Raw genomic sequence first — 12,959 nt, forward strand, 5'->3', positions numbered from 1 at the left:
GTCTACAAAATTATGAGGCGCATAGACAGAGTGGATAGTCAGAGGTTTTTTCCCAGGGTAGAGGGGTCAATTACTGGGGGCATAGGTTTAAGGTGCGAGGTGTAAGGTTTAGAGTAGATGTACGAGGCAAGTTTTTTACACCGAGGGTAGGGGTGCCTGGAACTCACTGCCGGAGGAGGTGGTGGAAGGGATGAAAGTGACGTTTAAGGGGCATCTTGACAAATACATGAATAGGATGGGAATAGAGGGAATCGGACCCCGGAAGTGTAGAAGATTTTAGTTTAGACGGGCAGCATGTTCGGTGCAGACTTGGAGGGCCGAAGGGCCTGATCCTGTGCTGTACTTTTCTTTGTCTTTAACATAGAACATTACAGCTCAATTTGAGATAGCACTGAGCCTTTGCTGTATTTCTGCCATCCTGGGATCTTGAAAGGTGCCAGTTTGGAACACGCAGTCACCGAAAGCTCTTTGCTTTAATGGGAGGGTGATGAGGAGAGGGGATGGTGATGGGGAGGAGGGAAGTGGGTGATGATGGGGAAGAGCGGAGGAGGGGTGAGTAAGGGAGGGGTGATGGGGAGGAGGGGGCGATGAGGAGAGGAGGTAGTGGTGGGGAGGAGGTGGTGATGGGGTGGGAGGGTCATTGTTGCTCTTAGTTGCTTGTGGAGCAGATCTGACCTCTGATCCTTTGCTGCCCCCGGAAGTGTTCTGTGTCCCCCCCCCCCCCCCCCCCCCCGTGCTGTTCCGGGTCAGCATCTGGGCCGCTCTCACCCGCCGGGAAGATGGAGGCTCCGGGCCGCCGCAGGGCCTCGCACAGCCCAGAGGCCGAGCGTCACCGGCCCAGGATCAAGAGGGAGGGCGCGGCCTCGGCCTCCAAGCAGCGGCCCTCGAGTTCGGGCTCTTCCGGGGGCAGCGTGTCTCCACCCGGCCACTGGCAGAGCAGCTCCCCGGGCCGCAGGAAGCAGCATTCGCGGCCCGAGGGCAAGTGGAAGCGGGTGGGTTAATCGAGAAAATTCACAGGACGATATCAATCAGTGTTTAAAAATATAATACTAATGATTGTTAAACAGCCTTCTCCCGAGAGCCAGGAACAGCCATTGTCCCCAATCACAGCAGCTCCAGAATCTAGGCCCATCAACAGCCATGAAGGGGGCTGAACCCCTCACAACAATGTCATTTACTAAAGAAAAGGGAGTGAAAACTCAATCCCTGTTAGTCAGGATTTAACACCGAGAAGCGAGGGGTGGGGTCTGGTGCCAAGAGGTGAAGGATTGCAAAGAGTCTTGCTCAAGGGAATGAGAAACCACAGCTAGCAGCAGGGACCAGAGGGGGCGATTGGCAAAAAAAAAAGAGCCAGAGGCCAAATGGAAATTCACTCGACCAGGTTCGAAATGAGATTAAATAAAGTGATGGGAGTAGGGGGGGGGGGGGGGAAGAGAAATTAGGCTCTGCGGTCCAAGATTGGGACTAGTTGGACAATCATAGAGTTCACACAGGCACAGTGTACTTCTGCAAATTTACTTCTGTAAAAGGTTATCTTTTAATCCTTTCCTGAAATATCGAACGATCAGCTCAGACATGTGTTTCTTTCTGTTTTGGAGCCAAGAAATTTATCACAATGGCGAAACTTAATTTTATCTATCGTGGTATTCCAGTTCCTAAATAAGTGGGTTTGCTGCTGAAACGTTATCTCCCAATGGTTGTGGAACGAGGTCTTTTATACCCGTGGTCTCTTAATTCCTAGCTGTGGCTTGGCTAGCAAAGTTAGATTTTTCTCATTATGTTTCAGGAACGGCATGACCATCCGCGACGGGACCATGCTGAGAGACGTCATCGAGATCGCTCTGAGGGAAATGAACACCGGCGCAAGAAGAACAGCGACCGAGAGCGACACAGAGAGTGTGCAGACCGGGGGCGAACCCACAGCAAAAGGAACGGTGGGTCTCACGCGGAAGCCGGCATGAGTGGCCGAGACAGGGAGGCTCAACTGTTCGGTACCCAGCAGGCTGAGAGAGAGTATTATAATGAGAGAAGGCATCAGAACCGCAATCAGTGCCACATGATCAGTGATGCGAATCCTGAGTCTGAGTTGATTGACAGTCAGGCCAACAGCGGCAACGCAGCCCAGGTGAAAGAGGAGCCAAATTTTGAGTTATCTGGTGCCCTTGTTGAAGATACAAACACCTTTCGTGGGGTGGTGATAAAATACAATGAACCGCCTGAGTCTCGGATACCAAGGAAACGATGGCGTCTTTATCCATTCAAGAATGACGAGCCTCTTCCAGTCATGCATATTCATCGTCAGAGTGCCTATCTTTTGGGTCGGCAGCGGAGGGTAGTGGATATCCCAATTGACCATCCTTCCTGCTCCAAGCAACATGCAGTGCTGCAGTACAGGTTGGTGTTTGGAAAGATGTTATTGTAATCTTCTTGTAATTTCTTTTTGATAGACACCCTAAAACTATCAAAGAACATAAGAACTAGGAGCAGGAGTAGGCCATCTGGCCGCTCGAGCCTGCTCCGCCATTCAATGAGATCATGGCTGATCTTTTTTGGACTCAGCTCCACTTTCCGGCCCGAACACCATAACCCTTAATCCCTAGTTCCTCCGAAGCTAAGTCCTAAATCTACTTCCCCTTATTTTGAGGCTAGGCCCCCTAGTTCAGCTTTCACCCGCCAGTGGAAACAACCTGCCCGCATCTATCCTATCTATTCCCTTCATAATTGTATACGTTTCTATAAGATCCCCTGGCATCCTTCTAAATTCCAACGCGTACAGTCCCAGTCTACTCAACCCTCCCCGTAATCCAACCCCTTCAGCTCTGGGATTAACCTAGTGAATCTCCTCTGCACACCCTCCAGCGCCAGTACGTCCTTTCTCCAGTAAGGAGTCCAAAACTGAACACAATACTCCAGGTGTGGCCTCACTAACACCTTATACAATTACAGCATAACCTCCCTAGTCTTAAACTCCATCCCTCTAGCAATGAAGGGCAAAACTCCATTTGCCTTCTTAATCACCTGTTGCACCTGTAAACCAACTTTTTGCGACTCATGCACTAGCACACCCAGGTCTCTCTGCACAGCGGCATGTTTTAATATTTTATCATTTAAATAATAATCCCTTTTGCTATTATTCCTACCAAAATGGATAACCTCACATTTGTCAACATTGTATTCCATCTGCCAGACCCTAGCCCATTCACTTAACCTATCCAAATCCCTCTGCAGACTTCCGGTATCCTCTGCACTTTTTGCTTTACCACTCATCTTAGTGTCGTCTGCAAACTTGGACACATTGCACTTGGTCCCCATCTCCAAATCATCTATGTAATTTGTGAGCAATTGTGGGCCCAACACTGAACCACGAGGGACACCACTAGCTACTGATTGCCAACCAGAGAAACACCCATTAATCCCCACTCTTTGCTTTCTATTAATTAACCAATCCTCAATCCATGCTACTACTTTACCCTTAATGCCATGCATCTTTATCTTATGCAGTAATCTTTTGTGTGGCAGCTTGTCAAAAGCTTTCTGGAAATCCAGATATACCACATCCATTAGCTCCCCGTTATCTACCGCACTGGTACTGCCCTCAAAAAAATTCCATTAAATTAGTTAGGCACGACCTGCCCTTTATGAACGCATGCTGCGTCTGCCCAATGGAACAATTTCCATCCAGATGCCTCGCTATTTCTTCCTTGATGATAGATTCCAGCATCTTCCCTACTACCGAAGTTAAGCTAACTGGCCTATAATTACCCGCTTTCTGCCTACCTCCTTTTTTAAACAGTGGTGTCACGTTTGCTAATTTCCAATCCGCCGGGACCACCCCAGAGTCCAGTGAATTTTGGTAAATTATCACTAGAGCATTTGCAATTTCCCTTGCCATCTCTTTTAGCACTCTGGGATGCATTCCATCAGGGCCAGTGATTAGCTTGCCCATCACTACTTCCTTAGTGATAACAATCATCTCAAGGTCCTCACCTGTCATAGCCTCATTTCCATCAGTCACTGGCATGTTATTTGTGTCTTCCACTGTGAAGACCGACCCAAAAAACCTGTTCAATTCCTCAGCCATTTCCTCATCTCCCATTATTAAATCTCCCTTCTCATCCTCTAAAGGACCAATATTTACCGTAACCACTCTTTTTTGTTTCATATATTTGTAGACATTTTTACTGTCTGTTTTTATATTCTGAGGAAGGTTACTCTCATAATCTATCTTACTCTTCTTTATAGCTTTTTTAGTAGCTTTCTGTTGCCCCCTAAAGATTTCCCAGTCCTCTAGTCTCCCACTAATCTTTGCCACTTTGTATGCTTTTTCCTTCAATTTGATACTCTCCCTTATTTCCTTAGATATCCATTGTCGATTTTCCCTCTTTCTACTGTCTTTTTTGCTGGTATAAACCTTTGCTGAGCACTGTGAAAAATTGCTTGGAAGGTTCTCCACTGTTCCTCATCTGTTTCACCATAAAGTCTTTGCTCCCAGTCTACCTTAGCTAGCTCTTCTCTCATCCCATTGTAATCTCCTTTGTTTAAGCACAAAACACGAGTGTTTAATTTTGCCTTCTCACCCTCCATCTGTATTTTAAATTCCACCATATTAGGATCGCTTCTTCCGAGAGGATCCCTAACTATGAGATCATTAATCAATCCTGTCTCATTGCACAGGACCAGATCTAGGAACGCTTGTTCGCTCGTAGGTTCCATTACATACTGTTCTAGGAAACTATCGCGGATTCATTCTATAAACTCCTCAAGACTGCCTTGACTGACCTGGTTAAACCAATCGACATGTAGATTAAAATCCCCCATGATAACTGCTGTACCATTTCTACATGCATCAGTTATTTCTTTGTTTATTGCCTGCCCCACCATAATGTTACTATTTGGTGGCCTATAGACTACTCCTATCAGTGACTTTTTCGCCTTACTATTCCTGATTTCCACCCAAATGGATTCAACCTTAACCTCCATAGCACCGATGTCATCCCTTACTATTGCCCAGATGTCATCCTTAAATAACAGAGCTACACCACCTCCTTTACCATCCACTCTGTCCTTCCGAATAGTTTGATACCCTTGGATATTTAACTCCCAGTCGTGACCATCCTTTAACCATGTTTCAGCAATGACCACTAAATCACAGTCATTCACGATGATTTGCGCCATCAACTCATTTACCTTATTCCGAATTACTACGAGCATTCAGGTAAAGTACACTTATGTTGGCTTTTATACCTCTGTTTTGAATCTTAACACCTTGATCAGTAACCTCTCCTAAGTTATTTTTCCTCTTAACATTTCTCCTAATTTTCCTTATTGAACCCATATCTTCATGTAACAACCTGCCTCGTCGCTTTCCATTTATGTTTTTACTTCCCGTTTTATTCCTTTTAGTATTACTGGGCCTATTCACTGAGCTCCTGTCAGTCACCATCAGTTCCAGTCCTGCTCAGGTGTAACCCGTACAGTTTGTACAGGTCCCACCTCCCCCAGAACCGGTCCCAATGCCCCAGGAATCTGAAACCCTCCCCCTGACACCATCCCTTCAGCCATGTATTCATCTTATATATCCTGTCATTTCTACACTGACTAGCACATGGCACCGGTAATAATCCTGAGATCACTACGTTCGAGGTCCGATTTCTTAACTTCCTTCCTAGCTCCCTGTATTCAGCTTTTAGGACCTCATCCCTTTTTTTACCTATGTCGTTTGTACCGATGTGTTCCACGACCACTGGCTGTTCACCCGCCCCCTCCAGACTGTCCTGTACCCTCTCCGAGATATCCTTGACCCAAGCACCAGGGAGGCAACATACCATCTTGGAGTCTCGTTTGCGGCCACAGAAACGCCTGTCTATCCCCTTACAATTGAATCCCCTATAGCTATTGCACTGTCACACTTATCACCCCTCTCCTCTGCAGCAGAACCAACCGTGGTGCCACGAGTTTGGTTGTTGCTGTTTTCCCCTGAGAGGCCATTCCCCTCAATAGTATCCAAAGCGGTATATCTGTTCTGCAGGGGAATGGCCACTGGAGACTCCAGCACTACCTGCCTCGCTCTCGTGCTCTGTCTGGTGGTCACCCATTCCCTTCCATCCCGCTGAGCCTGAGATCCACGATGCTCTCCGACTCGCGGATGCTCCACAGTGTCTCCAGCTGCCGCTCCAGCTCTGAAACTCGAGTTTCCAGGAGCTGTAACTGAAGACACTTCCTGCACACATGCTGGCCCCGGAGACTGGAACTGTCCCGGAGCTGAAGGAGCTGAACTTGAGAAGCTTATTCTTCAAGTCCTTTGCATTACTTTTAAGTACATGTTTTATAATGGATTGGCATGAATTGATAGCTACTGGTGCTGGTGCTGTTGTACCATCATTTTGAAAATAATGTCCAGTATTGATGAACATGAAAGTAACTCAGAAAATGGGTTCCACCGACTGCCAACTGTGACAAAGCCAGGAAGTGTGAAACCAACTTTATTAAACAATCATCCTCTACTTGAGTACTGCTGGAAAAAGAGACATGCTGTTGAAACTTTTCATATTGCACTCATCAGGACAGATCGCAAGGTTACCAAGTAAAGGGAACAATTTATACTGCATGAAAAGAGAGTGCTGATTGGTTGACAAGTGGACTCTGATTTCACTCTCTTCTCACACAGTATAAATTGTGGTTCTCTTTACTGTTGGTAACCTTGCAATCTGTCCTAATGAGTGCAAGATGAAAACTTCAACAAAACTTCCTCTTTTTTCCAGCAATCCTACACCGCTTTGGTTTTGCACTGGTCAGGTATAGCACAAGCTGATTCAAATCCAATTGGATTTCCTGGCTTTTCCTTTGCATTTCCTCTGCCCTTGCATTATTGGCCTCCTTTGGTTCCCTAATCACGTTTTCTTTCTTTCCCAATTTTTCTTAACAGGTAAATGCAGAGATTACAAACTAATTTTTATTTTCCTCAAAGGACAGAAGTTAATGTGGCACAGAGCTCTTGGTTACAGTAATACTTTCCTGTCTGAACAATAACTCTAAAGGACTTGACATTTACTGGGACAGGGAGTTGAGATTTCTGGGGAACAGAGAACTATAATGGGTGGATATTCTGGAGTTCCACCACTGTTGGTAGAATTTAAATTCAGTTAATACAAACCTGGAATTGAAAGTTAGTCTCGGTAATGGTGACCATGAAACTATCATTGATTGTTGTAAAAACCCATCTGGTTCACTAATGATGAAGAAAATCTACCTACATGTCACTCCAGGCCCACACAACAATATGGTTGACTCTTGGCTGCCTTCTGAATTCATGGGTACTTTGGGATGGGCAACAAATGCCGTACCTTGCCAGCGATGCACACATTCCATGAAAGAATAAAGAAGTTAAAAAAGCAACTTACATTTACAAAGTACTTTTCATTACCACAGGACATTGCAAAGTACCTCACAATCAGTGGAACCATTTCGAATTGTAGTCACTGTTATATTTTCAGAAATGTGGCAAACAATTTTTGGGCACAGCTTTAACAAATACATTTTTTGTTGGTGGGGGGGCAGGATTTATGGAAAAGTTTGTCTTGGGGCATTAAGCAGGTGGGAAATATTTAGTAAGTGAGTAGATTTTTCTCACAATCCCTTTTTAAACATTGACACTACTCTTTGGTTGCTTTTATTTATTTTTAACAAACTTTAAGAGTACCCAATTATTTTTTTTCCAATTAAGGGGCAATTTGGCCAATCCACCTAACCTGCGCATCTTTGGGTTGTGGGGATGAGACCCACGCAGACAGGGAGAATGTGTAAACTCCACACAGACAGTGACCCAGGGTCGGAATCAAACCCAGGTCCTCAGTGCCATAGGCATTTTGGCTGCTTTTAGAAAATATATAGGTGGTTGTGACTAAAATGTGTCCGGGTGTTTGTGTTGATCGCCTGTTTTCTTTATAATGTGTTCGCATTTCTCCAGCCCTAATCAACGGATTGAAATGAAATGAAATCGCTTTTTGTCACAAGTAGGCTTCAAATGAAGTTACCGTGAAAAGCCCCTAGTCGCCACATTCCGGCGCCTGTTCGGGGAGAGTGAGGCTAATGAGCAATTTTGCATTAAATCTTTGTGTTGAGAAAGGCTTTCACCGAGTGAATTTTAGAAATACTCCAATGCTTCGGGTTCTTTTAATTCCTCATGACATTTTTAAAGTCATAGAGCCATTACAGTACAGAGGGAGGCTGCTTAGCCCGTTGGGTCTGTGATGGTTCTCAGTAGAATAATCCAATCGGTCCCATTTTATTTCCCTAAGTGTCATTAAATATTCGCACAAAATGAATGACCTCAAAACGTGAAGTTTCATTTTTCCAGGAGATATTTTAGTCAGTGTTTGAGGCTGCTCCTCTGCTGCCTAAGTATTTTTGCCCATTTGCACTTTTTATCTCATTCCACCGCATTTTGGGTTCTCGACCCACCTATGAAGACATTCATTCTCTGGGAGTGTTGCTGTAAGCTTGCCTGCAAGTAGCTTCACAACAACAGCACACGGTTAGCTTATTGCAGGTTATTTTTCCATCCGTTCCCCATGACCCTGCCTCCTTCCTTGGGTGGACCAATGCTCTGCCTCCCTGTGAATGTTTTTTAAAATGTAGGAGTGTATTGTATCCATATCTGATGCCTAGGCAACCCCTATTCGTACTGTTAGACAAGGGACCTTCAGGGGCTCATTGGGAATCATAAGTCTACCATTCAGTGATCAAGGATGCAGCACCAACCTGCATGGGCTGGATTCTCCGCCCCGCTGCGCCACATTTCAGGTTCACCCCCTCGCCGAATGCTCCGTTTCGCCCTCCGGTCAATGGGGTTTCCCATTGTGGGGCAGCCCCACGCCGCCGGGAAACCCCCGGGCTGCCGACAAAAGGGAGCATCCCCCCGGCGGAGAATCCAGCCCCATGTCTTTGCCCCGTTCTTGTGAGGTAATTTTTCTTTGCGGCTATTGACTTGTTCAACTTCCCTCCGTGGGTAAAACCTTGAGATAATTCTTCCTGTCTCAATGAGACTGGAGCAGAAATGCAAAACCTTGTAATGTTCAAGAGTGCAGATGATGTATGGCATGACATAACCTGTTGCCCATTTTCTCCCCTTTAGACTTGTGGAGTTCACCCGGAGTGACGGCACATCAGGCAGGAGGGTGAGACCATATATCATCGACCTGGGTTCTGCCAATGGCACGTATCTTAACAATCAGCGCATTGAATCACAACGATACTATGAACTCAGAGAAAAGGATCTGCTGAAATTTGGCTTCAGCAGCAGGGAGTATGTCATTCTACACGATTGTTCGGATACTGCTGAGGTGGATGCAAAAGAAGGGCAGCAAGAGGAGGATGAGGGAGTTGAAAGTTAATATAAAACCCTCCCCAGTGTTCCTTTTGAAATTGGCGCTGCAGTTTTACTTTCCCTTTCAAACATGCAGGTAAATAATTATATTAGAATTGCGAGGACCAGGGGACAAGTTGACCAGTTTCTTATTTTTCTGTCCAGGCCAAGTCAATCGGTAGCACATCTCGACTCTCTTCCCAAATTGTCGGTGTTCCATTCGAAACCAATGCGACAAATTTAAAGAACGAAATGTGGCCTGGCGAACAGGATTGAACAATATGATCCCTCTAGACCAAATGTTTAGCGTTCTGTTTGGTAATTGAATTTCAGGCTTCATAATCTGGCCTGTTCACCTCTAGTCTGATGTTCAGTAGGAGGCCTGCTAGAACCACAGAGTTTACTCAAGTACATTTACCAGAGCAGCTACTAGGCTGTAGCATTGTCAATGATGTCGGAGTATGCTTTTCATTATATTTTTGATTTGTTTTTTGCCTCTAAGTTATTAGGTAAAAGATATAAACTTCATAAACAAAATGATTCCACTAGACTCTGGTCTGGGAATGTCACCAAACAGACAACAGTTGCTTCAACTTGTATCATTCTCTGGTTGGCTTTTACAGGGTTTGAGATATTGTATTGCTGGTTGAAGTCTTGAATTACTTTCTTCTCCTGAAGCAGTTTGTGGATACCTTGTGTACGTTTCCGAATTCATTCTGTGCACGAGTTCTGGCAGCAGACTCTTCAGAATCCCTCTTGTACCTGCACGTTGGATTAAGGAAATGGTAAAAGTGGCCAAGGATTTATTGTTTTGGCCTGAAAGTATTTTGTGGTGAATCCTTTTCTGAAAACAATATAGGATTTGTCCCCCCCCCTTCCCACTCTGGAGGAATTGCTGTCTGAGCTTGATTTTTATTTATTTTGGTTAAAGAAGGGAAGGCAGTGATCTTCTTGTTTCCTGATAATGCACTGTATGCAATTACTTTTTTCCCCAGCCAGCCACAAATTGGTGGTTTGTGTCGGTGTACACAACAGGAAGCAAGAGGAATGTCAATAAACTGCTCTATATTTAACCCTGATAGGTAGGTATTGATTCGTCAGATTCGATCTGGATCCAGTCACATATGCAGCTGTACCTGTCAGTGAAGGCAACACCCAAATGGCAGTGACTGTAGAAAACTCATTAGCTAGGAATATCCCAATCTAAAGTGGGAATCCTGACCTACATATTTTCCTGTACCTACATGATGGATATACTTGCCGCTGAAAGTAATTCCCCTCTTCCTCAAAGGAAGCAATTAAATTCCTGTGATGTGACTGGTTCAAATCCAACTCATTATGATGCAAATGTTGATCAGAACTATGGTTTGGCATTGATTAGTCACGATCCCTGCACTATCTGTCACTAAGCTGAAAAGGGTCAATTATATCCCCAGCAGTGGTTCGTTCTTTTTAACTGTCAGCACGAGCTGAAACATATCTCTTAATGTTTATGAGTCTGTTGTTGGATTCAAGCAAGAAATATTTGGAGCAATTGTATTCTGCAAAAACATGCCTGTAATGCTATATTTCCGATTTCTACCGGTTTGAACATGGATATTCCAACATTTTGTTTAATTTCTTTAGTGGCTGCACAGAAGATAGTGGAGCTGAAACTTTAATCTTACACTTCTCTCTCCACAGATGCTGAATGTTTTCCAGGCTTTTCCTTTATTTTTTAAAGTAACTTTTTATATCATTGATGGATTTTTTTCAGTTAAGGTGCCTGAATGTCCCGGACAAACAGCTGCATCTAACTCTGCCTCCAAAACTGCTTGGAGTAAAGGTAGCAATTTAAAGAGGACAGGGAGGAGAACTGGTGTCAGGCAGCTTGCTTGATTTGAATGTCATGCTGACTTGCTACATTGACGGAGGCCTGGACCATTCAGCTCCACTGACTTGAATGAGTTTGGTGTTGAGCAGCCTGCATGTTAGAAGTGGCAAATGTAGTTGCATTTGTTAAATATGGCCTCCAAGGAGTTGGTCAATTTTAAAACAGGAAAGCGGGTAAGAGATTTTTGTTTTTTTTACAGCTTTAGTGTATTTGCGCACACCTAACATGTGCAGGCCTTGAAAAACAACCAGTCAGGAAAAAAACAACAAATCGGACTATTTCTTTTCTACTCACAAAATTGTTTTGCTAACTAATGTATCTGGTAAAGTGTTCATAGATTTTCATACCAAAGGGCTCAAGTTTACCCCTTCCCCAATGCAGTCATCCAGCAAAAACGTGAAGCCAGGTTGTTGCTGAGCAACAGGAGAGCGATAATGAACAGTGACGCACGCCTACCTTTCAACACTTTTTGTTATTAAATGAAAACCTGTTTTAAAATACTGCGCAAAATTATATTTTGTTGTATACCGAAAACTGGTGTTCTTGTAGATTGTAATGTTGACTTTGTTACAATCGCCCTTTTGTTTTTGGCAGTCTGTGTCATTTTTAGTAAAGTAGATTTCAACAATATTTTTCATGTGTTTGAGTGCCTTTGTCCCAACTATCAAATATGACATTATGTGCTTCTCTGAAAAAAGGCTCACTTTAAAAACAAACTTAATCATCTGATTTCCTGTGGCATTGATAGGTCTGTGGCAGAAACCTGGTAGCGATGCTTTAGCTGATAAGATGGAGCCAAGAATTACCTACCCTGTCCTTCAGGGTCCTGATTGGGTCCTCATAATGGGGACGTGTCCAAAATAGGCACACTTAAAATGATTTGGAGGCTAATTGTTGGAAGTTTCTGTTGATTGGCAGCTATTTATGAAGCCCTCAATGAAAAATATTACTTTACCTGCTAACATGATTTTTAAAAATGTTTTCCATTGTGTCTTTTACAAATAATTGTATTTCATAAAGTCCCAGTGATCATGCATTAACACTTAAATAATGTTGGCCATTTATCTCTCATGTTGACGCCTGTTGTGTACTTTCCAACACAGAGAGGGATGAATATTTTTACCTTCAAGACAGGAAAAAGATCTGACCAACAAGTATAACTAAAATAACAAAATATTTTAGTGTCTTTACAGATGGAAATCATAGAAGTTCCAGCATTCTTATTCAAAACAAAATGCTTGCAATTGACTTTCCACTGTAATAATTTTTTTTTGTTTGAGAAAGCTGATGGAAAATTTATAATGCAGAGTTTTCAGTGGAATAACTTTGTTAGGAGAGAGATTTAAGATTAAACTCATTTGTCGATTGGAACCCATGGGTATATTATAGAGATATTGTTTAAGTACAGACCTTGTCAATCATAGATACATAGAATTTACAGTGCAGAAGGAGGCCATTCGGCCCATCGAGTCTGCACCGGCCCGTGGAAAGATCACCCTACCTAAGTCCCCACCTCCACCCTATCCCCATAACCCAGTAACCCCACCTAACCTAACCTTTTTGGATATTAAGGGCAATTTAACATGGCCAATCCACCTAACCTGCATATCTTTGGGCGACAACCAGAGCACCTGGAGGAAACCCACGCAGACACGGGGACAACATGCAGACTCCGCATAGACAGTGACCAAAGCTGGAAATCGAATCTGGGACAATGAAGCT

The 12,959-nt window shown here is 44.0% G+C and overlaps 1 protein-coding gene across 1 annotated transcript; it reads left to right on the forward strand.

Moving 5' to 3' along the window:
* The first annotated feature begins 739 nt into the window (after positions 1-739).
* snip1 (Smad nuclear interacting protein) lies at positions 740-11,867 on the forward strand. Its single transcript, XM_072501720.1, has 3 exons — positions 740-992; positions 1,787-2,394; positions 9,134-11,867. Exons 1-3 carry the CDS (start codon positions 780-782, stop codon positions 9,390-9,392), a joined length of 1,080 nt encoding a protein of 359 aa, XP_072357821.1. The 5' UTR covers positions 740-779; the 3' UTR covers positions 9,393-11,867.
* Positions 11,868-12,959: the final 1,092 nt, after the last annotated feature.

Source organism: Scyliorhinus torazame, chromosome 1 (genome assembly GCF_047496885.1).
Source record: "Scyliorhinus torazame isolate Kashiwa2021f chromosome 1, sScyTor2.1, whole genome shotgun sequence".
NCBI lineage: Eukaryota > Metazoa > Chordata > Chondrichthyes > Carcharhiniformes > Scyliorhinidae > Scyliorhinus > Scyliorhinus torazame.